The sequence below is a fragment of the Alexandromys fortis genome, unplaced genomic scaffold (assembly GCF_014885135.2).
Source record: "Alexandromys fortis isolate MF-2015 unplaced genomic scaffold, M_Fortis_MF-2015_v1.1 scaffold_31, whole genome shotgun sequence".
NCBI classification, from domain to species: domain Eukaryota; kingdom Metazoa; phylum Chordata; class Mammalia; order Rodentia; family Cricetidae; genus Alexandromys; species Alexandromys fortis.
In genome coordinates, this window is record NW_026067974.1 from 12959798 (window position 1) to 12984251 (window position 24454).

The 24454-nt window shown below is 50.2% G+C and overlaps 4 protein-coding genes across 10 annotated transcripts in view; 2 read left to right on the plus strand and 2 right to left on the minus strand.

Moving 5' to 3' along the window:
- The first annotated feature begins 41 nt into the window (after positions 1-41).
- Coasy (Coenzyme A synthase) lies at positions 42-4013 on the plus strand. 2 transcript variants are annotated; one of them, XM_050156448.1, is made up of 10 exons: positions 42-198; positions 501-1208; positions 1850-2064; positions 2253-2384; positions 2515-2704; positions 2790-2854; positions 2995-3079; positions 3193-3290; positions 3400-3546; positions 3637-4013. In XM_050156448.1, the coding sequence occupies exons 2-10, from the start codon at positions 512-514 to the stop codon at positions 3697-3699; spliced, it is 1692 nt and encodes a 563-aa protein (XP_050012405.1). In that variant the 5' UTR covers positions 42-198; positions 501-511; the 3' UTR covers positions 3700-4013. The 2 variants fall into 2 exon arrangements, with proteins under 2 accessions (XP_050012405.1, XP_050012407.1); XM_050156450.1 differs by having other exon boundaries at positions 2518-2704.
- Positions 4014-4435: 422 nt separating this feature from the next.
- Positions 4436-9470, plus strand: Mlx (MAX dimerization protein MLX). Of its 3 annotated transcripts, none has more exons than XM_050156455.1 (8): positions 4436-4959; positions 5191-5227; positions 5673-5762; positions 6028-6134; positions 6346-6445; positions 6621-6720; positions 7239-7440; positions 8462-9470. In XM_050156455.1, exons 1-8 carry the CDS (start codon positions 4756-4758, stop codon positions 8516-8518), a joined length of 897 nt encoding a protein of 298 aa, XP_050012412.1. In that variant the 5' UTR covers positions 4436-4755; the 3' UTR covers positions 8519-9470. The 3 variants fall into 3 exon arrangements, with proteins under 3 accessions (XP_050012412.1, XP_050012414.1, XP_050012413.1); XM_050156456.1 differs by having other exon boundaries at positions 4611-4797; XM_050156457.1 differs by lacking the exon at positions 5673-5762 and having other exon boundaries at positions 4591-4797.
- Positions 9420-14905, minus strand: Psmc3ip (PSMC3 interacting protein). 4 transcript variants are annotated; one of them, XM_050156463.1, is made up of 8 exons: positions 12913-14905; positions 12729-12829; positions 12519-12608; positions 10738-10849; positions 10112-10257; positions 9977-10030; positions 9792-9851; positions 9420-9717 (listed from the first exon to the last, which is right to left on the minus strand). In XM_050156463.1, exons 1-8 carry the CDS (start codon positions 12944-12946, stop codon positions 9661-9663), a joined length of 654 nt encoding a protein of 217 aa, XP_050012420.1. In that variant the 5' UTR covers positions 12947-14905; the 3' UTR covers positions 9420-9660. The 4 variants fall into 4 exon arrangements, with proteins under 4 accessions (XP_050012420.1, XP_050012418.1, XP_050012419.1 ...); XM_050156461.1 differs by having other exon boundaries at positions 9792-10030; XM_050156462.1 differs by having other exon boundaries at positions 9977-10257.
- A 137-nt stretch (positions 14906-15042) lies between these two features.
- The window catches only part of Retreg3 (reticulophagy regulator family member 3), a 22871-nt gene continuing 13459 nt past the window's right edge, over positions 15043-24454 (minus strand). The window contains exons 3-9 of the mRNA XM_050156451.1: positions 22320-22350; positions 21305-21431; positions 20468-20552; positions 19119-19256; positions 17906-17988; positions 17272-17404; positions 15043-16538 (exon numbers count right to left, since the gene is read on the minus strand). Coding sequence (XP_050012408.1) covers positions 16081-16538; positions 17272-17404; positions 17906-17988; positions 19119-19256; positions 20468-20552; positions 21305-21431; positions 22320-22350 — 1055 coding nt within the window. The 3' untranslated portion in view covers positions 15043-16080. The remainder of the gene's footprint in view (positions 16539-17271; positions 17405-17905; positions 17989-19118; positions 19257-20467; positions 20553-21304; positions 21432-22319; positions 22351-24454) is intronic.

The window sequence follows — 24454 nt, forward strand, 5'->3', positions numbered from 1 at the left end:
CGGTGCCAGGGTTCCGCGCAACCCCGAAGCCTCTGCGCCCAGCCCCGCCCCGACGCGCCTTTCCCCAGAGGTCTTCTCGAGAATTCGGCCGCAACCTCGGAGTTGCACCGTTTGACTGCTTCGAGTTCCCGTAGCTCCGCGCTCTGAGATCTGAGGGTAGTGCTTCCGGGCCGCAGCCTAGGACGCCTCCGCGGCGGTGTAAGTAGAAGCAGAATCCCAAGAACTCAGTGAGTAGGGAAGCGGCCCGAGCCACAGCGTCTCCTCTAGTCCCCGTCTTCGCAGATGCCGGTTCAGTTTAACCAGAGGGACTAGGATTCCTGAAGCCCCAGACCCCATGACTCAGGGGTTCCCGGCCGGTTCCCCCTGCCAGGATTCCAGTTTCTATCAGCGAACGGTCCCCAGCCCTGCTCCAGGTCCCTCCTCCTGCATCCGAGTTCCCCTGCAGCCCTCGTCCTCAACCCAGCTAGTCACTCTCGCTTCGTCTCCCTGACTGTCTGCAGGCCTGGGCAGCATGGCCGTATTCCGCTCTGGCCTCCTGGTGCTGACAACGCCGCTGGCCACCCTGGCCCCACGCCTGCCGCCCATTCTGACCTCGGCGGCCCGCCTGGTCAATCACACCCTCTATGTGCACCTGCAACCGGGCATGGACCTGGGGGGCCCCGCCCAGCCCCAGGCCAGCCCTGTGCAGGCCACTTTTGAAGTTCTGGATTTCATCACGCACCTCTACAGCGGCGCCGACCTGCTCAGGCACCTGGACGTCAGAATTCTACTGACCAACATCCAGACCAAGAGCACTTTCCTCCCTGTTCTGCCCTCGGTCCAGAATCTGGCCCACCCTCCAGAAGTAGTACTTACGGACTTCCAGACCCTGGATGGGAGCCAGTACAACCCTGTTAAACAACAGCTAGAGCGCTATGCCACGAGTTGTTACAGCTGCTGTTCGCAGTTGTCCTCTGTCTTGCTGTACCCGGATTATGGAACTGGAGAGCTGCCTGTGGAGTCCCTGGATGTCCCCTTACCCTCCACCATAAGGCCAGCTTCCCCGGTTGCCAGATCTCCAAAGCAGCCTGTGCGTGGCTACCACCGTGGGGCCGTGGGTGGCACTTTTGACCGCTTGCACAATGCCCACAAAGTGTTGCTCAGTGTTGCATGTGTACTGGCCCAGGAGCAGCTTGTGGTGGGAGTAGCAGACAAAGATCTGTTGAAGAGTGAGTGAGAGGGACGAGGGGCCCCGGCATAGGGCAATGGAAGACACCCGTTAGATTTTCTTGGCTCCCCCCAGTGCCAAGATCAAGGAAGGGTAGGGCCACCTCTCACCCTTCCAAAATGCCACAACCCCTGGCACTGTTAGTGCTCTGGGACTTTTGATAAATACATTGTGGCATCCTTAGTGTGCGGTTCGGTCATCTTTACTGAAGTCAGAACTCCCCAAATGGGAACCAAGGAATTTGCCGTTTATGGTTCTCCTAGTGATCAGCTCTGAAACACTGAAAATAAATGTTTGGGAGATGAGTTTAGGCGACCTAGCGGTGCCACGGACAGCGAGGGGGCGGTAAGAGTGGGTAGCTCTTGGAGTTCCCCACCTAGCTGATACCTACTGGTACCGCTCCGACTCCGCGGTCATTTCTTGGTGGCCCGTTTTCTGGGTACATGCCAGCCCTTACAGTGTCTGTGCTGCTTTTTGTTTCCTCCCCTTTGTCCCCCTCCCCCCAAACTCCCGGTTTCACCCTTTCCCGCTGCCACCGCTTGGGGAAATCTCAGTGCCTAGGGGCATTCTTCCCCAAGCGTGCCCGTGCATCTGTCTGCCTCAATGGGAAGATCTCACGGTTGCTCTCGGCTCCTTCTCCAGGCAAGGTACTCCCTGAGCTGCTCCAGCCTTATGCAGAGCGTGTGGACCATCTGAGTGAGTTCCTGGTGGACGTCAAGCCCTCCCTGACTTTTGATATCGTCCCCCTGCTGGACCCTTATGGGCCTGCTGGGTCTGACCCCACCTTGGAGTTCCTGGTGGTCAGCGAGGAGACCTACCGTGGGGGGATGGCCGTCAACCGCTTCCGCCTTGAGAATGTAACCCCTGAAGGAGACTGGCAGAGGGAATGGGGCGGGAAGGCCTGTTGGAAGTACTGTGGCCCCAGGGCCGGGAAGGGAGGGTTCGGGGTGGAGGAAGCCGGAAGGATCTTGCCTGTGGAGGTGGAGGAAGAGGGCAGCTGGGGCCTCCAGAGTCTCGTCTTTTCTCTTACCCCCCCTCACCTCAGGGCAAGGAGGAACTTGCCTTATACCAGATCCAGCTGCTGAAGGACCAAAGTCACAGTGAAAACGAAGAGGATAAGGTCAGCTCCTCCAGCTTCAGGCAGCGGATTCTGGGAAACCTGCTTCAGGCTCCAAACGTAAGTCTGCCTTCCCTAACTCCTCACCGAATGTGAGTGTTGGAAAGGCTGGAGGGTAGAAACAGGCCCTCCACGGGAAGTGGGAGCCTGAACTCCCTGGTAACTGAGGTTCCCACTTACCTGTCTGCAGCAGAGGCCAGAGATCCCGTCAGGGCTCTATGTGCTCGGGCTGACAGGCATCAGCGGCTCTGGGAAAAGCTCAGTAGCCCAGCGGTTGAAGAAACTGGGTGCCTATATCATTGACAGTGACCATCTGGGCCATCGGGCCTATGCTCCTGGGGGCCCTGCCTACCAGCCTGTGGTGGAGGCCTTTGGAACAGGTACTGGCTGTGGAGGGGTGGAGGTGGATGAAGGTAAGAAGAAGATGGGCTGGCCTCTGTACTTAGCTGTCTTTCTGTCACCCAGATATTCTCCATAAAGATGGCACCATCAATAGGAAGATCCTGGGCAGCCGGGTGTTCGGCAACAAGGTAAACACGCAGCTGCTGCCAACCGGCGGAACCCTCGGATTCCCGAGTCTGGCACAGGAAGTCTGTTTCTGCTCATCTGCTCTCAGCCCCCACCTCCTCAGGGACGCTAACCTCTGCCCGCTCTCTGTCCCCCTCCCCAGAAGCAGCTGAAGATCCTCACAGATATTATGTGGCCAGTTATCGCGAAGCTGGCTCGAGAGGAGATGGATTTGGCTGTGGCTAAGGGTGAGTGGGCGGGATGACGGTAGCAGCCAGGGGAAGTTACGTGGAGTCTTCCGCGGCCCCATGCGGTAGCAAGTGTCAAGGTGCTGCTGGCAGTGACTAGGGCTTCCCCACAGGAAAGACGGTGTGTGTGATTGATGCTGCCATGCTGCTGGAAGCCGGCTGGCAGAATATGGTACACGAGGTGTGGACCATTGTCATCCCCGAGACCGAGGTATCTGGACCCCACTCTATCCCGTCTGAGCTCACTGCAGGTAGTCTCCTGCTGTGATCCAGTAGACTGAGCTGAGGTCCTTCCTGATCGGTGTGCCCTCTGTGCCCAGGCTGTACGACGCATTGTAGAGAGGGATGGACTGAGTGAAGAAGCTGCTCAAAGCCGGCTGCAGAGCCAGATGAGCGGGCAGCAGCTGGTGGAGCAGAGCCATGTGGTTCTGAGCACCTTGTGGGACCCACGTGTCACGCAGCGACAGGTTGGTGCAAAGGGAAGTTGTGGGGAGGGAAGGTCCAGTGGTCATCCCCCTGACCCCGTCTTTTCTTCTACCATTCTGGACTGGCCAAAGGTGGAAAAAGCCTGGACTCTTCTACAGAAGCGCCTCCCTAAGACCCATCAGACCAAGAACTGACAGCGAATTTTCTGTGGCACCAAACTGCCCCCCCCCCCAGACTAACAAATCCAGTGATGAGGAGGAGTGGGGGCCTCCATGTTCGCCCTATGGCAGGCCTAAGAGGATTCTAGCTTAGCTGTGCAGGACACAGAGAGAAGCCCGGAAGTCTGCCTAGATGCTGGAATTTGGCCAGCAGGACATAGCTAAATGGGGGAGCAGTCCCCTCTAGGGTTCTGCTCCCTCAGTGGCGGATGTGTGATGTCTGCCCACTGTTAATGGGTCGTGCCGAAACACTGGACCTAGTCACCGGATTAAAGCTGTTTCCAATGCTGCCTGTGTGGTTTCTCCTTCCTGCTGCAGTGCCTCTAGGTATCTTTGGATCTTTAAGCTCCAAATTCAGGGGCAAGGCCTGAGCTGGAAGCCAGGGATTGCTGTGGTTGAGCGCAGCCTTTGAGGCCTATCAGTGACTAGCGATGTGCTTTTGAGTATGTTAGACTTTTCTACTGTTCTGCCAATAAGCCTGACTTCAAAGGCTCTTTACAGAAGGTTTAATTACACAAGCACTGCGTCAGACACCAGCCGGGTGTTGGGTGGCGTTGTGCTCCCTTTGGATCCGATCATGTGACATAGGGGAAGTTCTTGACCCTGCTGTGGTTGCCAGCCCGATCAGCTGTGCGCGTGCGTACACGATGTCTCACTGTTTAGACGCTTTTGTGAGCAGTGCTGGGGCTCTCACGGGTTTGGGGCTCTCCCCCAAACTCGTACACTTCTAGCCCTTTTAACAATCTTTTTTGAGAGCTCCATTGAACAGAAAATTGCCTCCATTCTAGATTCTCATTTGGAGGCAAGCAGGACCCACGAGGGCTGACACTGCCTGCATTAAGAACGCGAATTGGTCAGGTGTGGCCACCGCCTGCAGGCGGTTAATAACTGGAGCCGCGCAAGCGCTGCGCTTTGGCCCTGCCCATGCCCACGGTTGCAGATTGGTGGGCTGGATCACGTGATTGAGCCTCGCCTCTTCCTGGGAGGCTGGGGGCCAGTCCGCAGGCTCGTTTCCGGTTCGGTAGGTCCACGATGACGGAGCCGGGCGCCTCTCCGGAGGACCCCTGGGTCAAGGCAAGCTCCGCGGACGCGCACGCCGGCGAGGGGAGGGCGGGTCGGGCTCGTGCACGTAGGGGGTCCGGAAGACGCGGGGCTCCCCAACTATCCCCAGAGTCTCCCCTGCTGTCCGGGCCCCGGGGCTGCAGAGAAGACAGCTCTCACCCGGCGTATGCCAAGGTGGGGAGACGAATGAGGCGTGTGTGCGGGAACAAGGGGGACGTGCCTGGGAGGTGGGGCGGGAACGGCAGGGGTCATACAAAGGGGGCGGCGCCCCTGAGGCCTAGCCAGGCTCGCCTTGGGAGAACCATTCAGCGGTCCCCGCATCCGTGGTACGTGCATCCGCGGATTGCTCGTGCCTTTCCCAAGAGGCAAAGGTCTGACAGGCTTCTCCGTTGCTTGATGCTGCAGGTCGAGTATGCCTACAGTGACAACAGCCTGGACCCTGGTGAGTGGCTTCTCCACCGTCTTCGCGTCAGGAATGACCTGTTTCAGCTCTGTAGATCTTTTGTGGTCTTGCCAGCCACACCTGAGCACAGTCCACTGTCACTGCGCCAAGGCCCTGGATTGAGAAGTGAGGGAGGAGCTGGAGGATAAGCAGGAAGCAACCATGGGTCACACCTGGTTTCTCTGCTCTAGAACGGGAAATGATGGAAACAGTGACAGCTGGGCGTGTTCATTGCATCCAGGTGCCCCTGTGTGAGCCAGGAATTAGGCCTGTGGGCAGTGTTGACACTAGAGACAGGAGCATTGCAGCATGAAATGGGTGGCCTGTGGTGGCTGAATTTGGAGTTGGTGGGGAGAGGTCAGCATTTGAAGCCATTGTGCCCATTGGTGACCGAGGGCCTAGTCATGTTCCCCACTTCTTAGTGATTGAGGCCTCTTTTTTCCAGGGCTTTTTGTAGAAAGCGCCCACAAGGGGAGTGTAGTGTCCAGAGCTAATAGCATCGGTTCTACCAGTGCCTCTTCCGTCCCCAACACAGGTAGGCAGCAACACACTTCGCACACACACTCGGGGGAAACGCAGCTATGCCATCATCTTAGTATCCTTCCTAATAGGGAGCGCCACAGTCCACGTGGGGCAGCTGGAGCAGTGCTGAGCCGAGCCTCACTATCGTTCACCTCATCTAAGATACTAGGTTCTTCCATTTGCCATCTCTGGGCAGCAGGTTCTTAAACTAGGGGTAGGTGGGCTTACTGGACTCAGTGGACCCTGCATGACCTTCCCCTGCCTCCATCTGAGCGTAGATGACGAGGACAGTGACTATCAGCAAGAGTCCTACAAGGAGTCCTACAAAGACCGGAGGCGGCGTGCACACACTCAAGCTGAGCAGAAGAGGAGGGACGCTATCAAGGTGACTAGGGGAAGCAAGGGAGGACTCTGTGTGGTTCTTATTCACCCTGCCCTGAGCTTAGTCCCAGCAGTCTGCAGGGCTAGTCCATTGCCCCTACCCCCTCCTTCCGGCCCTCTATGCTTTGAATTTCTGAGCATGGAACTGGTATCAAGTTTGCGCTAGTCTGTCTTGTTCCTGAGTTAAGAAACCCATCTCACTGCCATTTCCACAGAGAGGCTACGATGATCTGCAGACCATTGTCCCTACTTGCCAGCAGCAGGACTTCTCCATTGGCTCCCAGAAACTCAGCAAAGCCATCGTTCTACAGAAGAGTATGACCAGGGCGACAGGGCAGGGGAGGTAGTAGTGACCAGGAGTGGCTGGTACCTGGTCTGACTCAGGTGTGGTGGCTGTGCTGGGCAAGTTGACTTCCAGGGGAAGGGGAAACAAAATGAGCCATCTTCCTGGTTCAGACTTCCTCTCTGTTCCCAACCCTCTCTTGACCAGCCATCGACTACATCCAGTTTTTACACAAGGAGAAGAAAAAGCAGGAGGAGGAAGTATCCACACTGCGCAAGGATGTCACAGCCCTGAAGATAATGAAAGTGTAAGAAGGGTGGGGAACTGAGGGGCGCGCAAGTCAACCCCAGTGCACTTTCTCTCGTTTAAAGGCTGTATCGGAGAATGCAAGCAGGCAATGCCGACTCAAGGTAGTTGCTGTAAGGCAGGGCTGTCTGTCCCCATCAGCCTTTTACATAGAGTAGACATACAGGAAATAAACACCGGTCAGGGGCCGGGCGGCAGTGGGGCACACTTTTATCCTAGCACTCAGGAGGCAGAGGTGGGTGGATCTGTGGATCTGAGTTTGAAGCCAACCTGGTCTGTACAGTAAGTTCCAGGACAGCCAGGACTACACAAAGAAACCCTGTCTCAAAAAAACAAAAAAAAAAAGCACTTGTAGGTTGCAGGGAGTCAGTTTTGATTTAGTAGTGTTTAGCTGGTGAATGCATCCCCGAAGGGCTCTATGAATCCTCTTCTGGGGCGACCATTGGGCTATCTCATCGTGCTTCTCAGGTTGGTGAAGCTGCTGTAGCACCTCAGCTTTGCTTGCTTGCCTGCTTCCAGGAACTATGAGCAGATTGTGAAGGCACATCAAGACAACCCTCACGAGGGGGAGGACCAGGTCTCTGACCAGGTCAAGTTCAACGTGTTCCAAGGCATCATGGACTCCCTATTCCAGTCTTTCAATGCCTCTATCTCTGTGGCCAGCTTCCAGGAGCTGTCAGCTTGTGTCTTCAGCTGGATTGAGGAACACTGTGAGCCACAGGTATGTGGCAGCAGGGGTCATGGGGTCTGAGGCTCTTATTACCTCCAAGCAAACGGATCCAAACCATTAGAAAAGCAGTGTGGTTGTCTTTGGGATTCTACAGGGTGTCTACAAGTTTAGAATTCTGTTTCTCCTTGCTGCCTAACCCAGTGAAGGTCTCATCTGGCAACCATAATGTGAGCACTCAGTGCCAGGTCCAGCTTTGGCCCACGTCATTGGTGACTCATTAGCCACTCTACTCCTTGGTTGTCCTGTATGGAAGCCAGCAGCAGTTACTGGAAGTTTCTAGACACCCTGACCCCCCTATAGTCCCAGGACTTTTATTGTGCCATCTTCTGCTCTTGAGGCCTATTTTTTCTCAGATTTCTCCCTTTTAAGTTTCTCAACACTTTGATTGTGAAGTACTTTAAAGACTGTACCAGGGAACACCCATATCTACCATGTCAGTCATACCGATGGCATACTCGTCTGTCTCCATGTTTGTTTCAGGAGCATTTGAAAATTAAAAGTAGACAGCATTCCATCTCAGGGAAAAGACAAAACAAAACACATTTTACGAACATGTGTGTTGTTTGCACGTATGTATGTATGTATGTATGTATGTGTGCCAGAGGCCAAAAGAGAGGGCATTGGATCCCCTGCAACCTGAGTTGCAAGTGGTTGTGAGTCACCATTTGGGTGCTGGGAACAAGACCTGGGTCTTCTACAAGAGCAGCAAGCACTCTTAACCAGTGAGACATCTCCCCCTCCCCACAGCACATATGGAGAGGGTGGAGGACAACTTTAGTCAGATCTTTCCTTTCACTTCTATGTGCATTCCAGGGAGCTGGAACTCGGTTCACTAGGCTCGTGTGGCTAGAGGCTTTACTGACTGAGCCATCTCCCAGCCCTCCTTTGCTTCCATACCCCAAGCTCTATGTCTAGCCCTTAGGTGACTATTTGAAATGCCCCGCTCAAGAGCACATTTGGTCTAGGCAGGCATCTTCCAGGTCTGCACTGACACCTGACCGTTCTTTCCTAGACTCTACGAGAAATTGTGATTGGAGTCCTACATCAGTTGAAGAACCAGCTCTACTGATGGCTCCTGGAAACCTGCAGGGCAGAGGTCTTTGGTCTGTTTGGCTGTGGAGCTGCTGGGCCTGAGACTGGACTGCAACACCTCACACCGGTCAGCTGGTTTCTACTTGGTGTTTGGTTTGCCCAGCCCCACTTCAGTGAGGCTGCTCTCTGAAGGCCTCTCATTAATTTATTATATTGCCCAGTGTTGGACCCACCCAACTTTCCCCTACCCAGGAAAAGTGTCTAGAACAAGAGTCTGTTCAGGAACCCTCACAGAAGCCTTGGCCCTTCAGCCCTTTCTCTAGCCGCCGGGTTTATGCTCACAATCTCTATATATAATTTGGAAATTGTTTGCCTCTGCTTGGTCTCTTGGGCAACACTTGGCTCAAGTTGGAGTATTTTGGCAGTTTTTGACTTGGGAAAAAGGAGAAGAAAGAGTCTTGTGGCCACGAAGGGTGAAAGGCCACCTGTGCCTAGGCTGGTGCTGTGTGGTTAGCACTGAGCAAAGCCAGGGCTTTCTAGCCAGCTCAGGGTAGGGTTCCCAGGGTCCTGCTGTCCCTCATGTTTCAGCCACTCTTCTGAAGGCAGGCATCTCACAGCATAACACATGTGAATTTATTTTCTAAACACCAACAGCGTGCTTTTGTTATAGTTTCCCCAAATTCCCAGTGACCCCCAGAGCACCCAGCCGTCTCTGTGTACTGTGTACCAGCACCAGTGTTGGCCTACATTCCTCCTAGGACTTGGGGATAGCTACAGAAGACACTCGGGTCATCTGGGGGTAGGCCTGGCTGATGCCTTAGGTAGGGTTCTCAAATGTTGGGTGTATGAAAACCTTTCTGTATTTTTCTCCCCAGTATTCCCTGTTGCCTTCCCCAGGTTTGATATCTGGGAGGTTTGATAATCCAGAGGAAATTAAGTATTTTTATATCAAATTATATTGCAATAAATATTCTAGATAATTTCCCTTAGGATTGTTCTAAGTCCTTGCGGAGGCCTCTGTAATACGGACAACAGAATGGACATGAGCATCTCTTTCTGACTACCAGCTTTGTACTTCCCTCCCCACCACTCAAAGGTGAAGACCAGCAAAAGCAATACAGCCACCTAAACGAGGCAGCCAGCCCGGGACATCTGCTCCCAGACTCCACCAAGGGCCCCTCAAGGGTCTGGGAGTGTGACATTATGATCTTCATCTGTCTCTATCCCGACTTCCTCCTGTGGGGCAAGGAAAGGAATGAAGGAGTCCTCTAGGCAAAGATCCCAGGGGAGTAAGAGCAAGGGTCACTTACAAAGAACTGTTTCTTGCTCTTGGGGTATCCTTCAAGGATGGCATCACACAGCTCGGTGGTCTGACAAGGAAGAAAGCCCCTTTCAGTTGGGCAGAAGCAGCACAGGGTGCTGCCTGCTGCTGCTGGATCCTTTTGTACAGAAACGTCCCAGCACCTCCGAAGCCACCCTGGGAGCTCTCACTCACCATTCTCTTCCGCTTCCTCCACTCTTTACAATACTTCTGTCTGTCTTTGTACACCTGCAAGGAAGAACCACGGCCGTCTGTGCACCTCATGTTCACTCCAGACCTGCACAGGCAGACTCCAGCCTCCCCGCTCACCTCCTCTTTCTCTTCTGGAGTGATATGGTTGGTGGCTGCTTTGATGTTCTTTAGCCTCTCAGTATAACGAGCACATTCATTCTTTAATTCCTGGATCTCTTTCTGCATCTCAGGAGTGGTCAGCGCATTTGTTAATTCCTTCAGCTCTGAAACCACACACCCCCAGTGTTACCAGGGACATGTGAGGAATGGATTCCGTCTTGCTCAGCAGGTGCTTCCCAGATGTGGGAGGTCAGCTTCCATCTTGCTCTGGGACCTCTCCAGAATAGGACCCCACATTCTGGAAAAGCTCAAGAAAAAAGCTTACAGCATAGTTTTCTATTTCTCTTTCCTTCTCCACCTAAAAGTAACAGTGGCATATAAAGTTGGGCAGACTGATACACAGGTAATTAAAGAAGCGGAAATAAAATGTGGCGTGCTCATACTGCGGAAGGGAAACCAAGTGGCTTCTTGTCTTGCCTTTTTGTACACAAAAGCCTTAAGTAATTCTGCACTTCTTTCAATGTAATAGTGTAGGCACCTGGTAAAGGGGTTCCTAGCTGCAATAAGATGCTGCAGATAAGAAACTATTGTCAGCAATTTGTGACCTCCAAACCGTGGCATCCTGGAAGGGGTTCTGGTCTTACCAGCCTCCATGTGGCGGCAGCTTTGCTGTAAGCTCTGCACCTTGGCAGTGAGGGCTGCAATTTTGGCATCGAGGCTGTGGAGGTCAGCATCACTCACTGCGTCAAACTGGTCCTGCCAGCCAAGAGGAGAAATACAAGCGAGTTCATGTGAGGCACAAAGATAAACAAAAGGTGAAATGCAGTGCCTGTCCCCAGGAGCTTCGATGTTGGCTCAGAGTGTAAGGGGGGTGTGACAGCCCACGCCTTTAATCCCAGTACTAGGGAGTCACAGAAGGTGAATCTGAGTTTGAGGCCAGCCTGAACTATATAGTGAGTTCCAGGACAGCCAAGGCTATGTAGAGAGACCATGTCTCAAAACAAAAGAAAAACAAAAAAAACCAGCATGAGAAATATATTTCCATTTAGCAATAAAACCTCTCATCATCTAAAAGAATGAAGCAACATGCCTTCTGAAGTGGAGGACCAGATCTCCAGTGGAAGAGGCTCAGTGGGTCCTGGGTAAGGAAAGGCTCCTTCCCTAGGAGGTATTGCGAGAAGAGGGCCGCTGGGGATGAACGAGAGCCTCCTCAGCTGATGCTGGGAGTAGCTAGAAAAGGTTGGGCACGCCAGACCATGTAGTGTGACAGGAAACTCAGGCAAGGTGAGTCTGAAGAACAGGAGCCATTGCTCAACTCGTGCATGTAAAATGAAATTTTGCAGCCATGTCTGTTCCTTTGCATCATCTATGACTACTTTTGTTTTACAATGGCAGGGCTGAACAGTGAGAACAAATGCTTCAGAAAGTCTAAAACTACCTCCAGGCCCCTCAGCCATTTTACCAGCCAAATATGTGATTAGATAGATCATTCTGGCTACAATATCCAAGAGGGTCTGATAGAGAGCCGTGAAGACAGGTTAGAGTCAATAAAGAAAACCTTGAGCCATTCTGGTAAATACAAACACTTAGAAACTCAGCACTCAGGAGGCCGAGAAAGAAAGTAAGTTTGAGGCCAGCTTGGGCTACATAGTAAGACTCAGTCTCAACCCTTTGCCCTCCCCCCAAAAAAAGGGTTAGGTCGGGGGAATCGGATATAATTCATAAATAACCACACATGTCAGATATGCAAAGTAAAAGAAACCAAGAATTAAAAAAAAAAAAAAAAAAACAAGAATTGGGGAAAAGTGTTTCTCTTAAAAGAATGCTAGAAAGCCAGTTTGGCGGGCGGAGACTGGGGCAGAGATCAAGCATTCTACTTCGGCCATATTGATACTGATGCTTAGTATTTGAGAGGCATCCAGAGAGAAGTCTAGGTGGAGAATACAAATTTGATGTTTGTGGTTGTGGGCATAGGGTGGGGCTAGACGAAACAATAAGCGTTTCCAAGCGGAAAAGAGGCTGGGAGCAGTAACAAGCCAGGGTCTTCTGTCTTTTGTCCATACCTCAAATGAACACTAGCGAAATGTGATCATAGGCAGTGTGCCTATGATTTAGGAATGCCTGAGGCCAGCCGGGCAATGGTGGCGCACGTCTTTAATCCCTGCACTTGGGAGGCAGAGGAAGGCGAATCTCTGAGTTCGAGGCCGGCCTGGTCTACAAAGTGAGTTCCAGAACAGCCAGGACTGTTACAGAGAAACCCTGTCTTGAAAAACCAAAATAAGTTAAAAAAAAAAAAATGCCTGAAGCCTTTTCTGGCACAGGTTAGGTTAATTTTATGAGGTGCCTCAACACTAACTAGTTAATGCTGGCAGTTGATTGGCTCAGCCAGGTTCTCAGGTGGGGGCTAATCAGCGGGAGTTCTCACCTGATCGGCAAAATAAATTTTCTGTTTGCCGTACGTCTTCTCTTTAATCTTCCCTTCCTGGGCCAACTGATCCAGCGCCTTCACCACCGCCTGGCCGAGGGAAGAGTGGAGCAATGAGAGGACGTGGGCCGGTGACGGAAAAGGGGACCCACGCCTGAAAAGGGAGTTCGGCGGGGAGGGAACCCCCCCCTAAAGGGGGTGGGGTCTTACCGCCTTGCCCAGTCCATGTTCCTTCTGCAGGTTTCCGAATACGTCCTGCGCGCTGTAGGGCCGGTTTTGTTCCTGCAGGTACCTCAGGATGATCCCGGGGGCTGCGAGAGACGAGGTGGGAGACCGAGTCACCTCTAAACCCCTCGCCCGCTCCCCTCCCGTGTCCTGCGGGCGCCGCCGTTACCTCCGGCCGCAGCCTCGGCCCGGCTTTTACTCATGGCGTTTTCCCGCCACCAAACTGAAGACAGCGGTCTGGTTGGTTGCTCCGGGAGACAGCGCCTTCCGGTGGAGGAAAATCTTAACGCTTATTGGCTGAAGTCTTCAGGAAATGCGCCCTTACCTTCCGGGACCCCGTAGGCCGCCCCCCACCCACCCAACCGGCGCGGTCTAGAAACTGAGCGTCAGCCTTTGCGACAGGTCACTGGCTGGACCGAGTGGCCCCTTCCACTTTAAGTTGCCGTATGTGAGCACTCGTGATCCGGAACTTGGCCCAGGGGTGGGAAGGGGAAGGAACCTCAGGGTCCCAGCTCCCGCGCCGCTCAGAGTCACCGGGTGCACCCCCCGGGAGCGTGGCTAGGAAAAGGAGCACCAAACAGCGCCCGTTTCCGTGTGTCGCGTGTAGGGGGCGCTCGACACCAGCGGTGGTTTGAACGCCCAAAACGGCGCTAGGGAGTAGAGGCTACTACTCAAGCCACAAGTAGCCAGTTAGCCCCCGCAGCAACACCTGACAGGTGCTTTCCATTCCCGACCTCGGTGGTCAGTCCGGTGGAGCCTGAAATAAATATTTCTAGTTTCTGAGGTCTGCTGAAGGTCAAAGAGCAGCTGTCCTTGCAGCTCAGAGTCCCGCGGAAAGGCACAGTATTAACTTTTCAAGTCTTCTGCTGCGTAAAACTCAATTAGCCTTTGTTCAGATCTTTTTTTTTTTTTTTTTTTTTTGGTCTCCTCTTATATAAGGAGCAGTGTTAAGAATGAAACCGGGCAGTGGTGGCGCACGCCTTTAATTTCAGCACTAGAGAGGCAGAGGCAGGTTTATCTCTGAAAGTTTGAGCCCAGCCTGGTCTACAAAGTAGACAGGATAGCCAGAGCTGTTAAACAGAAAAACCCTGTCTTGCAAAAAGAAAGGGAAAAAAAAAGTGTTAAAAATGATGGAATAATGAGGCTGGAGAGATGGTTCAGCAGTTAAGAGCACTTTTTTTCAAGACAAGGTTTCTCAGAAGCTCTGGAGTCTGTCCTGGTACTCTCTAGTCCAGGTTGGCCTCAAACTCACAGAGATCCGCCTGCCTCTGCCTCCCCAGTGCTGGGATTAAAGGTGTGGGCCACCATCAGGCACATTTGGTTTTCTTGGAGACAACCCTGGTTTGGTTCCTAGCACTCAAGTAACTGCTAATTGTAACTCCATTTCCAAGAGATCAGACCTTCCCCACCCCCCAGGCACCAGGCAAGTAGTGGTGTGTGTGCATGCAGGCAGGCAAATGCTCAGGTACATAAATCTGGAAGAAAACAAAACAAAACCTAACGGGACAAGCGCCAGCAAGGGTGTTGTACTGATGTCTTGGTTGTAGGAGGGGAAATGCTTTCATAAGGGAGAAACAGGAAGGGGCAGGTGAGCCCCTGACACCTACCTGGGTATCCCCTTCTGAGGTGGTCACGGCCCCAAATTAGCTATTACCAGATTAGTAAGAGAAGACCTATTAAAGGAGTACACCATGCAATGGCAGTCTCTTAAAGATTGTTCTCATACAAGATTTATTCCCCAGCACCCACCCCCCACCCCAATTCACAGTGGAAGATTCGGGAGATTCAGAGCAGGATCCCACTGGTACAAGAAAGACCTTCTGGATTTTGCTCTCCTTCCCTCCCTCTTCCTCTTGCCAACTCCCAAAGCATGAAGTTACACACGTTCATGCAAACACGCACTATTCCATTCCCTTCCATCACCTCCCATTTCCTCCAGAGAGCTCACCTGTAACACAGCTGGCTCTAAGGAAAGAGATGTCCAGAGCATCTGAGAACCTCCCTAACTTTCACACTCAATGACTATGAAACAGGCACCTAGCCGTTGCCCTTCTCACTGTTAAGTATTTTCACTCCCTGGCCTCTCTACCTTGTCCATCAACCAAGAGCAAACATGTTAGCACAACCCCCAACCTGCAGCACATGAAAATGGGCTCTGTCCAACGTCCCTCACCCAAATATGGGGGTGCTGGGGGAGTGGTCCCTGAGGATCAGCAAAGGGTTAATGCAAGAGGGAGAGGATAGAGAATTTGGCTTGAGCTCTGATTTGGGAGACAGAGAGAGAGGCAGTAGGCTGGCAAAGGTTTAGAACCAATGATCATTTACAGGGCTTTGTTTCACATGATTTGACCAGGGACTGCTAACACACACCCTTCAGAGCAGTGTCTGCTGGTTACCAACACATCCTTACTTTGAGGGCTCACCCTCAAAGGAGTTAGGAAGCAGTATGGAAGAGCTGCTGGCTCCTCGGATGAATGCCACAGCCATTTGTAAAGTGCTACTTTGCCACCTACCCCTTGCGGAATTATTGCTTCTCCGGAGGAGGAGCAAGGGAGGAACTAGTACATAAAAATGGATATGATATTGCTTTGCTCGCTGCTCAGATGGATGGTCAAATGGAGCCAGGGGTTAACAGCACCAAAGACAACCACACAGCTCCAAAAGATTCCATGAGACCTCAGGACAGAGAGGCACTCACCAACCCTGTCACCAGCTGATCCTACAGCTCAAGGTGACACAGAGGCTCAGCCCACGTCACATTCACATTTCTTACGTTCTGCAAGCACTCTGCAGTGTTGAGGGTCAGTCATCGAGAAATGAAGATGGGCTCAGGGACAGGAAGTGGGCCTGCTCTGCAGAACCAAAGGACAAACTTGCTTTGAGAACACAAGTCAAATCATGGTAAAAGACAAAAATGGAAACTCTTGTAGCTGCTGCCTGACTTCTGTGGCTCCCGTGAGGTGAGGAGAAGAGATGGGCTCTTACATCAGTGAAGGCCCCTGAGCACCCAGACCTAAAAACAACCAGCACTACCACCTCAATGTTAATTCCCCAAGGGGAACCACTATTCCTCCTTTCTTGCCTGCAGTACCGCCCTGTGGAGAGATGTCTCCCTCGGGGCAGCATGTGCTCACTTCAGTGACTAAGCACAGAAATGTCTAGCTGGCAGCAAGGTGATGAGTATGTCCTCTCAGCAGGCCTCTGCATCAGCCAGGCCACACAGCACACAGATAAAATTCAGGGGACAAGACCGGGTTCTTCCCTTGCCCCATCACAGTAAATGGGGTGGGGAGAAAAAAACCCTACATCACAGTGACCCCCTCAAAGGAGTCTCCTCTCAGTGGCTCCTGGAACTGGCAGGGTCTAGCTGATTCAGCTCTGATTGGTCCAGAAGTTCAAAATCATCTCCCTCAGCATCAGTGTCAAGGTCTGAACTAGGAGCCCGGAGGAGGCCTCTTGTTGTTCTTCGGGGAGGTGGGCCAGAAGGGTCTGTCTGGGAGGCCCCTGACAAGGCCAGCTGGATCATGCCCTGGGAGACCAGGCTGGCAAGGTTGCTGGTAAGGTTAGATCCTCCAGGAAGGGACCCAAGCAGGAGCTCTGGCAGTGCAGCCTCATCCCGACTAGCAGGCAGGACCTGGGTATCCCCAGCCCCTGGTGGGGGGCGGTACATCACGCTGGGCATCCCAATGCTGGTGTCGTCTTCATCATCCAGGCCAGCAGGATCCACATTAATGGAAGGGAAGTCTGGAAGGTCTCTGGCAAATGACTCCTCAGGATCACTGTGACCATCTAGGTCTGAGAGAACACAGACCTAGTGTGAAAATGGTGGCTACTTGGCCCCTTGTGCTCCAGACCCAAAAAACCAGGTTTTCCCCTACCCTGTACCTTTTTGTTTTGTTTTTCGAGACAGGGTTTCTCTGTGTAGCCCTGGCAGTCCTGAAACTCACTCTATAGACCAGGCTAACCCTGAACTCAGAGCTCTGCCTGCCTCTGCTTCCCAAGTGCTGGGATTAAAGACATGTTCCAGTACCACCCAGCTTTCCTGTTCTTCTTCTTTTGGTTTTTCAAGACACGGTTTCTCAGTAACTATGGAGCCAGTTCTAGAACTTGTTTTGTAGACCACGCTGGCCTTGAACTTACAGAGATCTGCCTGCCTCTGCCTCCCAAGTGCTGGGATTAAAGACAAGTGCCACCACCATCCAGCTTCCCTGTTCTTAAGATAAAGCAAAACCTGTGGGACTGGTTGGCTTTTCGTCATCACTCAGATGACCATCTGCCAATTAGATGACTAACTGCCACGGAACTGCCTGTCTTCCTCTACTGTGCCCATGAGGCCAGAGGCAAAGACTAATAATGGACTGGGGGCTTCAAGAAAAGCAGCAGTATCAGCAGTGCTATACCACACCCTCGGGTGACTCTGCTACTTGAGCCACAACCCAGGAGAGGAGGGGCAACAGTAAGACTCCTGTCTAAGGAAGCTATAACACAAAAGTCAGAGTTACTATCAACTCAAGCCAAAGGTTCTCACCTTCCGAGCCTTCTGTGAGAGGTGTCTGGCCCCTTGACAGGTTAAATGTGCCGTTGTCTGTACAGGAGACCTCAGCATCAGAGTGCTCCGAATCTGTGATAGCCAATTCCCTGGCCACAGCAGAATCATCCAGCTTACAAAAAGAAAGCAGCAACAAGTCAAAGATGATGCCACCACCAATTCACTTTACTAATGCAAGCCCTAGAAGAGACCCAAGCCCACCAGTGAAATCAAAGAGAGATGAGAACTGCGCCCACCATCTTGATGCCTGTTACGGTGCTTCCCTAAAGGAAACATTCTTTCTCATCAACCTTTTGAGCTCAGACAATCCTGGGTAACCAGAAAAATATACTTATTAACCAAACCTCTAGGAGGACTGGCTGTTGAAAAGTTTCTGTCAGCTCCAGGTTTTCCCCTGATGGAGCAAGCTGCTCACCAGGCTCAAACTGAGTTCTAAGGCCCCATACAATACCAGGTTCTGTCCTCAGAACTGCTATTGAGAATAAGGGGAATCTAGGGTCTTTGAGGGTCCTTGATAGGCTTAAAACCTGGTTACCATCTTAATGTGAGCTACCAGACGGATAAAAAGGAATTAAGAAAATGGGCCCAGTGGAACAGCTTCCACACAAGATACCTGAGGACAGAATGCAGCAAGCTCCTCTTCACTGTCACTGTGGTTGTCCAGGGCACGTTCTGGGTGTAGAGCTCTGCGGCGTACTATGTGGAAAGAGCAGAAGACCTTGATGCCTTCAAGGGAAAAACTCCCTTTGAACTCCAAAAACACCATAACACAGGAAAAGACCCTCTAAATAAGGCTCTAAGTCTACATAGCAATGTCTGAAGGATGCTGAGGCTAAGTAGTAACATGAGATTACATCTCTCCTCCAACATCCCTCCACATCTCTAGAGATTCTTGCTAGAAGATAAACTACCAAACCACCTAGCAACTCTGAAGATTTGCCAGGGATAAGAGGGCAGTCATAAGCAAGAGAAGGGAGGCGCTCACCTTGGCTTTTAGGACTAAGATTTTTCAACTAGTTGGCCCAGATGAAGCTGGTGACCACATATGGGATTCTTTGAAGGCCAAGGTTTAATGAAACACCCAAACTGGTAACAGCAGAGAACGGGGCACATTGGTGCTCCCTTTTGTGTCGGGCACCTATGCTGTGTACTCTGGCATCTATGGTGGCTGGTTTCAGTCCACTTTGGAAGACAGCTTTCAGTAATGGAAAGAGGCTAACTTTAAAGTGCAAAAATCCTACATTAACATTTACTCAGTTCAAAACCACTTGAATCTCAAGGTTGATGCAAAGATTACTTAAAACTGTATATGCAAGCAGTCGATATGGTGCTCAGACTCTTGGAAGGTGTTTCATAATAGCAGATGGACTACAGACATTTTCAATGTCTTTCATTCAACTTGGAGCTTTTCTCAAACTGGTTTAAAATGAAGGCCTAAGGATTCTAAGTCAGAAGAATTGGAAAGCCTGCCTAGGTTTCTCAGAAATAAGATATTACACCTCCCTACCACTTTGTATTCCTACCAACCATCCCCTACTTCTACTTGAAATTTTTAAAATTACTTTTATCTAGTTATTGTTTCTATATACATGTGAAATAGTATACCTGTAGAAGTGAGAGCACAACACACTGTGTGTGGGTGGGTGTTCTCCTTCCATCATGAGGTCTTAGGGATTAGACTGAAGTCATCAGGCTTGGTGACAAGCTGCTGAGCCATCTCATGGACCCTATTTCTTTTGCTTCTAAAGACTTATCCAGTATGTGAGGCCTGGCTTCTCCTCTTTCTCAAACTGTCATGTAGAAGAAAGCCACCCCATGACACTTACATTGTCTTTCTCTCTGCTTGGACATCATGTAGCCACGGACACTGAAGTCCAGCCGCTGCAGAGCTGGCTTCAGTCGCACATAGGCTCGATCCCACAGCCGGTGGTAGACAGCCAGAGGCCACATCATGACAATGACAACTAAGAGTGAAAACAGTAGGAAAATGAAGACCGCACAAAGCAATCCTGCCTACCCTCTGCTACTGTGTCCTAATTCAAAAGGGGCAGAACAATTCTGCTTCTTTCTGTTGGTCCCCTCACTAACAATGCCTGTTATATACAGTTTTTGAGAACGGGACATCTGTAGCCTCCACAGGGTACAGGTCATGGCTATAAACAATATAATACGCCACAGACAGCACAGGGACAGAACCAGGAAGTGTGGAAATATAAAGCAAAATGGTGACAACCAGTGATTCTGAGATAAATTATGTACAAAAATAGTACACCTAGATGCCCATCATGATGGCACACGGCCTTTAATTCTAGCACTTGGGAAGCAGAGGCAGGTGGATCTCTGTGAGTTCAAAGCCAACCTGCTCTACATGGTGAGTTCCCAGACAGCCAGGGCTATGCAGAGAGTCCCTGTCTCTAAACAAACAAAGAAACCCACAAAAATATAAGCAAAATAAAATACCCAAAATTTCTTCCAGCCTCAAACAGTATGTCAACAAAAAGTAACTACGTTATAGAAATGTACTTCAGAGGAGGGAAAAGTCCTCCAGAGCGAGAACAGAGAAGGAACTCAGAACTGTCTGGAAACCTTCTCCTTACAGAGCCAGTCCTTCAGGGTAAGACACCACGTGCATTAGTGAACCCTCATCAACGCCTACACCTACTACACCTAGGTAAACGGGCTGGGGACATACGTGAGTGGCACAACACTTGCCTGACATGCATGACATGCTGGGCTGCATCCCCAGTACTGCAAGCACCCCCAAAGGAAAATGGAGTTTATGCCTTTATATGTGGAGTACCAGTTCCATGTGAAAAGACATTTAACGACACTAATCGTGCCCTGAGGATATGAAAAAGTCATTGTTGGAGAACAAAAATATTAATAGCACTCTTCCAAGACCAGTGGTCCTCAACCTGTGCATTGCAACCCCTTGGGGTCAAATGATCCTTTCTCAGGAGTTACATATTAGATATTCTGCATATCAGATATTTACATTAGGAATCACAACAGTTATGAAAATAACTTTATGGTTGGGGTCACCACAACATGAGGAATTGTATTAAAGGGTTGCAGCATTAGGAAGATAAGAACCAATGCCCTAGACCCAAGGTTGACTATGACTGGAAAGCTCTGAGCAGCATACGGCTTGTAGGGAAAGTACATTTATACTTACGCATCAAGTAGGACAGCAGGAGCCCAGGGATGTAGCGGCCCAACATGGCCAAAAAGGTCAGTATCCCACAGCTCAGCAAGCAGAACTGGAGAAGCAAGAAGCAGTAATAAGTTTCTGCCACCCAGCAAAGGACTGGGGTGGGGTGGGGATTAATGGAGATGTGACTAAAGGTTCTTTATGCTCTGAGTCAAGCATGGACATGTCTAACAACAGCCACGGTTACTCGAGTCCAGTAGGGATTCTCCTTGGGCAGTCAAGAGAACATTCCCTTCTACTCAAGCTTCTTTTACATGGCTAGTCCCATACAGCTGACCTTTCATGCCAGGAAATTGCTTTGAGTAAGTTAGAGCCAAAAATTCTCTCAGAAAACGCATATTAGTGGTGAGTTTTTTTAAGTAAGAAAGCAAAAATATAAAACCCTACAATTTATCATATTCAATATGACAAAGAATGCCCACAAGCAAGCTTTCCTACCCTTCTTGAGTCAAGAAAATGGCCTGCTCTGTGGGGCTGAGATGTAGCTCAGTCGGAGAGCTTGCCGAACATGCAGAAAGCCTTGGATTCAATCCCCAGCACACAAAGAAATTTAAAAAGAAAAAAAAAAAAAGAAGAAGAAAAGAAAACGGCTACTCCAAGTGACAAGCACACCAAACACGGAGTCCTGCTCTTGCCTTTACTGTAATGGCCACAAGGAACCCCTTCCTATAACCTCCCTTTGTTTCTACGAACCTCAAGTCTCTTCTTCCCTGAATGAGGACACATCATGAAATAGGGTTTCAACTTAACATGAGCTGAACTGATGATGGTCAGAGCTGAAAGTTAAAAGGGAGGTCTTACCTTGCCTGGGTTTTGCTTTTTGAAAAGCAAAAGATTCCTTATGAAAATGGTCCCACTAACCCAGACTTCAGCTACATGGTGGCAGAGCTCGGGGACGCTGAGCAAACGAGGGTGCACAAAGCCCCAACTACGGGAGAGAGAAGGGGGAGCTGTGAGAGGAGGCTGTTTAGGGTTCCCTACCTGCTGTGCAGGAAGCCAATGCTTCGGGTTTAAACGGGCAGGGAGCGGCTAGTCCCAGGTGCTTTGGATGTGAAACGTGTCCTCTTGGCTTACCAGGCTGAAACTTGAATTTGGGGACTAGGAAGACAAACTTGTTCTGACAACTCCACCCTATGAGCAAGTGGCTCAGTCCACAGGTATAAACCTGCCACTAGCTCCAAGGCCCTTTGTGATCAGAACACAGTCTTCACCACACTTGGACCACTGCAACTCCCTGTGACTGCAATCCAGGGACAAAGTAAAAGCACAGTCTGACGGACTCCACTGCAGCCAAGAGGGAGGCAATGTGAGGGGGTAAAGCAAAACAAGAAACAATCACAGCAGAGGAAATTCCTCTATCAGACATGTGGTGGATGGATTAAGGAATGGAAGCAGAGCTCTAAGACACACAGGAGGGATCTTTAGCACTGCTTTGCTGATGCCAGGAACCAATGTTTTCTGACCCAGAACTTAAAAAATAGCCACAGGTCACAGAAAACACCAAATGATGCAGGATAAAAGCCAGGAGACAAATTAAATTAGCTCCCTCTGTGTTCACGCTGCGGCTTACTAGCACAGCTACTTCCCCGGCAAGTCAGGCTGTAAGTCACTAAAGCTCCTTCTCCAGAGAGTTCTCATACTATAAGGGCAAGAAGACACTGCGTATTCTCAACCTGAACTTTGGGACTTGTGATTATTTCAGAACGGACAAGGTGTCTAATGCTGTGTCCAGAACATGGGGCTAGGGACATGTAACCAGAACAATACAACAGAATCCATCAAAACAACAAAAAGAAGTAACTGGTGGATTCCATACCTCTCGTTGTCTAATGCGTCAGGTCTTGGCACTGCAACAGTAAAACAAAACAAACACCAGTATTAGTGTTAGTATTGGTATTAGTATTAGTTATTAGTATTGGTATTGGTATTAGTGTTAGTATTAGTATTGGTATTAGTATTACAAGACTGAACATGAAAACATCAGGCTGTCTCTTGGTCTGACTGTTCAAGTTTTAACATTTAAGAAGTAAATTGCTGGGCAATGGTGGCACAAGCCTTTAATCCCAGCACTCGGGAGGCAGAGGCAGGCGGATCTCTGTGAGTTCCAAGTCCAGCCTGGTCTACAGAGAGTTCCAGGACAGGCTCCAGAGCTCCAGAGCAACCCTGTCTTGAAACCCCCCCCCCAAAAAATATATATATATATTAATAGTCAATAAAAAAGAAACCCCATGTTATACTACCAGAATTAGGAAGTTGCAGACAATGGAATAATGGTTTATGTGTCTTCAAACGAGAAAATAAAGGATTTTCCATGAAGAAAGAAAGAAAGGACACATACGTACCATTAGAGCTGTGCTAACTACTTCAGCCTACAGCCAAGGGGTATGAGAACACAGTCCCTCCATCCCTGAGTATGTCGGACTGCTCAAACACATCACCTGCCAAACTTCTAAGGCATGCTGTAACTACTCCACCTCTAGAGATTTGCCTGTGCTCTGAATAATGTGGTCTTTTGACATTCAGACATGAGACAGGCTGACTACCTGAGGACTCTATAAAGCAGCAATGTACATAAAGCTCTATGCTGTGGTCTAAACGTCCCGCCAACACTTCAACCCTGACATGTCCAGAATCCAAGTCAGTTTCCCTTTCAGGGTCCCACCTGACCCAATCTCCATTGCCTCTGCCCACCTGTGGTAAGTGCATGCCAGTCCCCACTCTTCCTATTCTGACCCTATCCACTAAGGATCAATACTGAGCTATCTGTCTTCGTGCTCTCCAAACACCCATCACTGAGTGTCATGGACAACCTATTTCTTCCCACAGAGATACAGCTGCAATTTCCCAATAGCTTCTGCCTATCCCTTTGGTTTACTCCATCCACCCTATAAAACGCCATCAAATTAATCTTTACTCTCAACTCAGTATGTATTTAGCTCTTTTTGCCTGTTTGTTGTTTTTCGACACAAGGTTTCTCTGTAGCTTTGGAGCCCATCCTGGAACTTGCTCTTGTAAAGCAGGCTGGTCTCGAACTCACAGAGATCCGCCTGCCTCTGCCTCCCGAGTGCTGGGATTAAAGGCGCACGCCACCACCGCCCGACATAATCTTAAAAAGTTTTTAAATGATCATTCACTACCTAAACATGTAAGCCTAACTTTCAAGAACTTATAAACCTAAGTTCTCTTAAAAACAGACTTCTCATTCCTACCAAAGTGTTCAATTCTGTTCTCAGGAGACCCTTTGCAAATTGTGTTTCTTTTGTTTGTAGAGAAGATCTCGTATACTTAAGCTAGCCTCCGATTCACTGGACAGCCGAGGCTGACTCTGAAGTCCTGCTGCACGGGCTGGCATAACAAGGGTATGACACCACGCTGCACTACTCTGCAGTGCTTTAATCAAGCTACTGGCCTGCCTAGAAATGTATTCTTTCTTTATTTTCCATATATTTTGCTTCATTCAATGGTTAAAAAGGGCAACAACTGAAATGGGGATAAATACATGAATATATCAGTCACACACATATATCGCTGATATTGTCCCTTGAGTTGCCAAAAATTTTTCTTTCAATAAGTATGTTAATTTTTCTTTCACATAAGTTTTTGAAAAGAGAAACCATATCTTTTTTTTTCTTTTTTGTTTTTTTGAGACAGGGTTTCTCTGTAGCTTTGGAGCCTGTCCTGGAACTAGCTCTTGTAGGCTAGCTCAGAGATCACCTGCCTCTGCCTCCCGAGAGCTGGGATTAAAGGCGTGCGCCACCACCCAGTTCATATTTCTTTTCCTTTGGGGGGTGTTCAAGACAGGGTTTTCTCTGTGTAATGCCCCAGCTGTACTGGAACTCTTCTCATAGACCAGGCTGGCCTTGAACTCAGAGATACACCTGCCTCTGCCTCCTGAGTGCTGGGATTAAAGGCATGCACCCCTACTCACGGCAAAAAAAAAAAAAAAAAAAA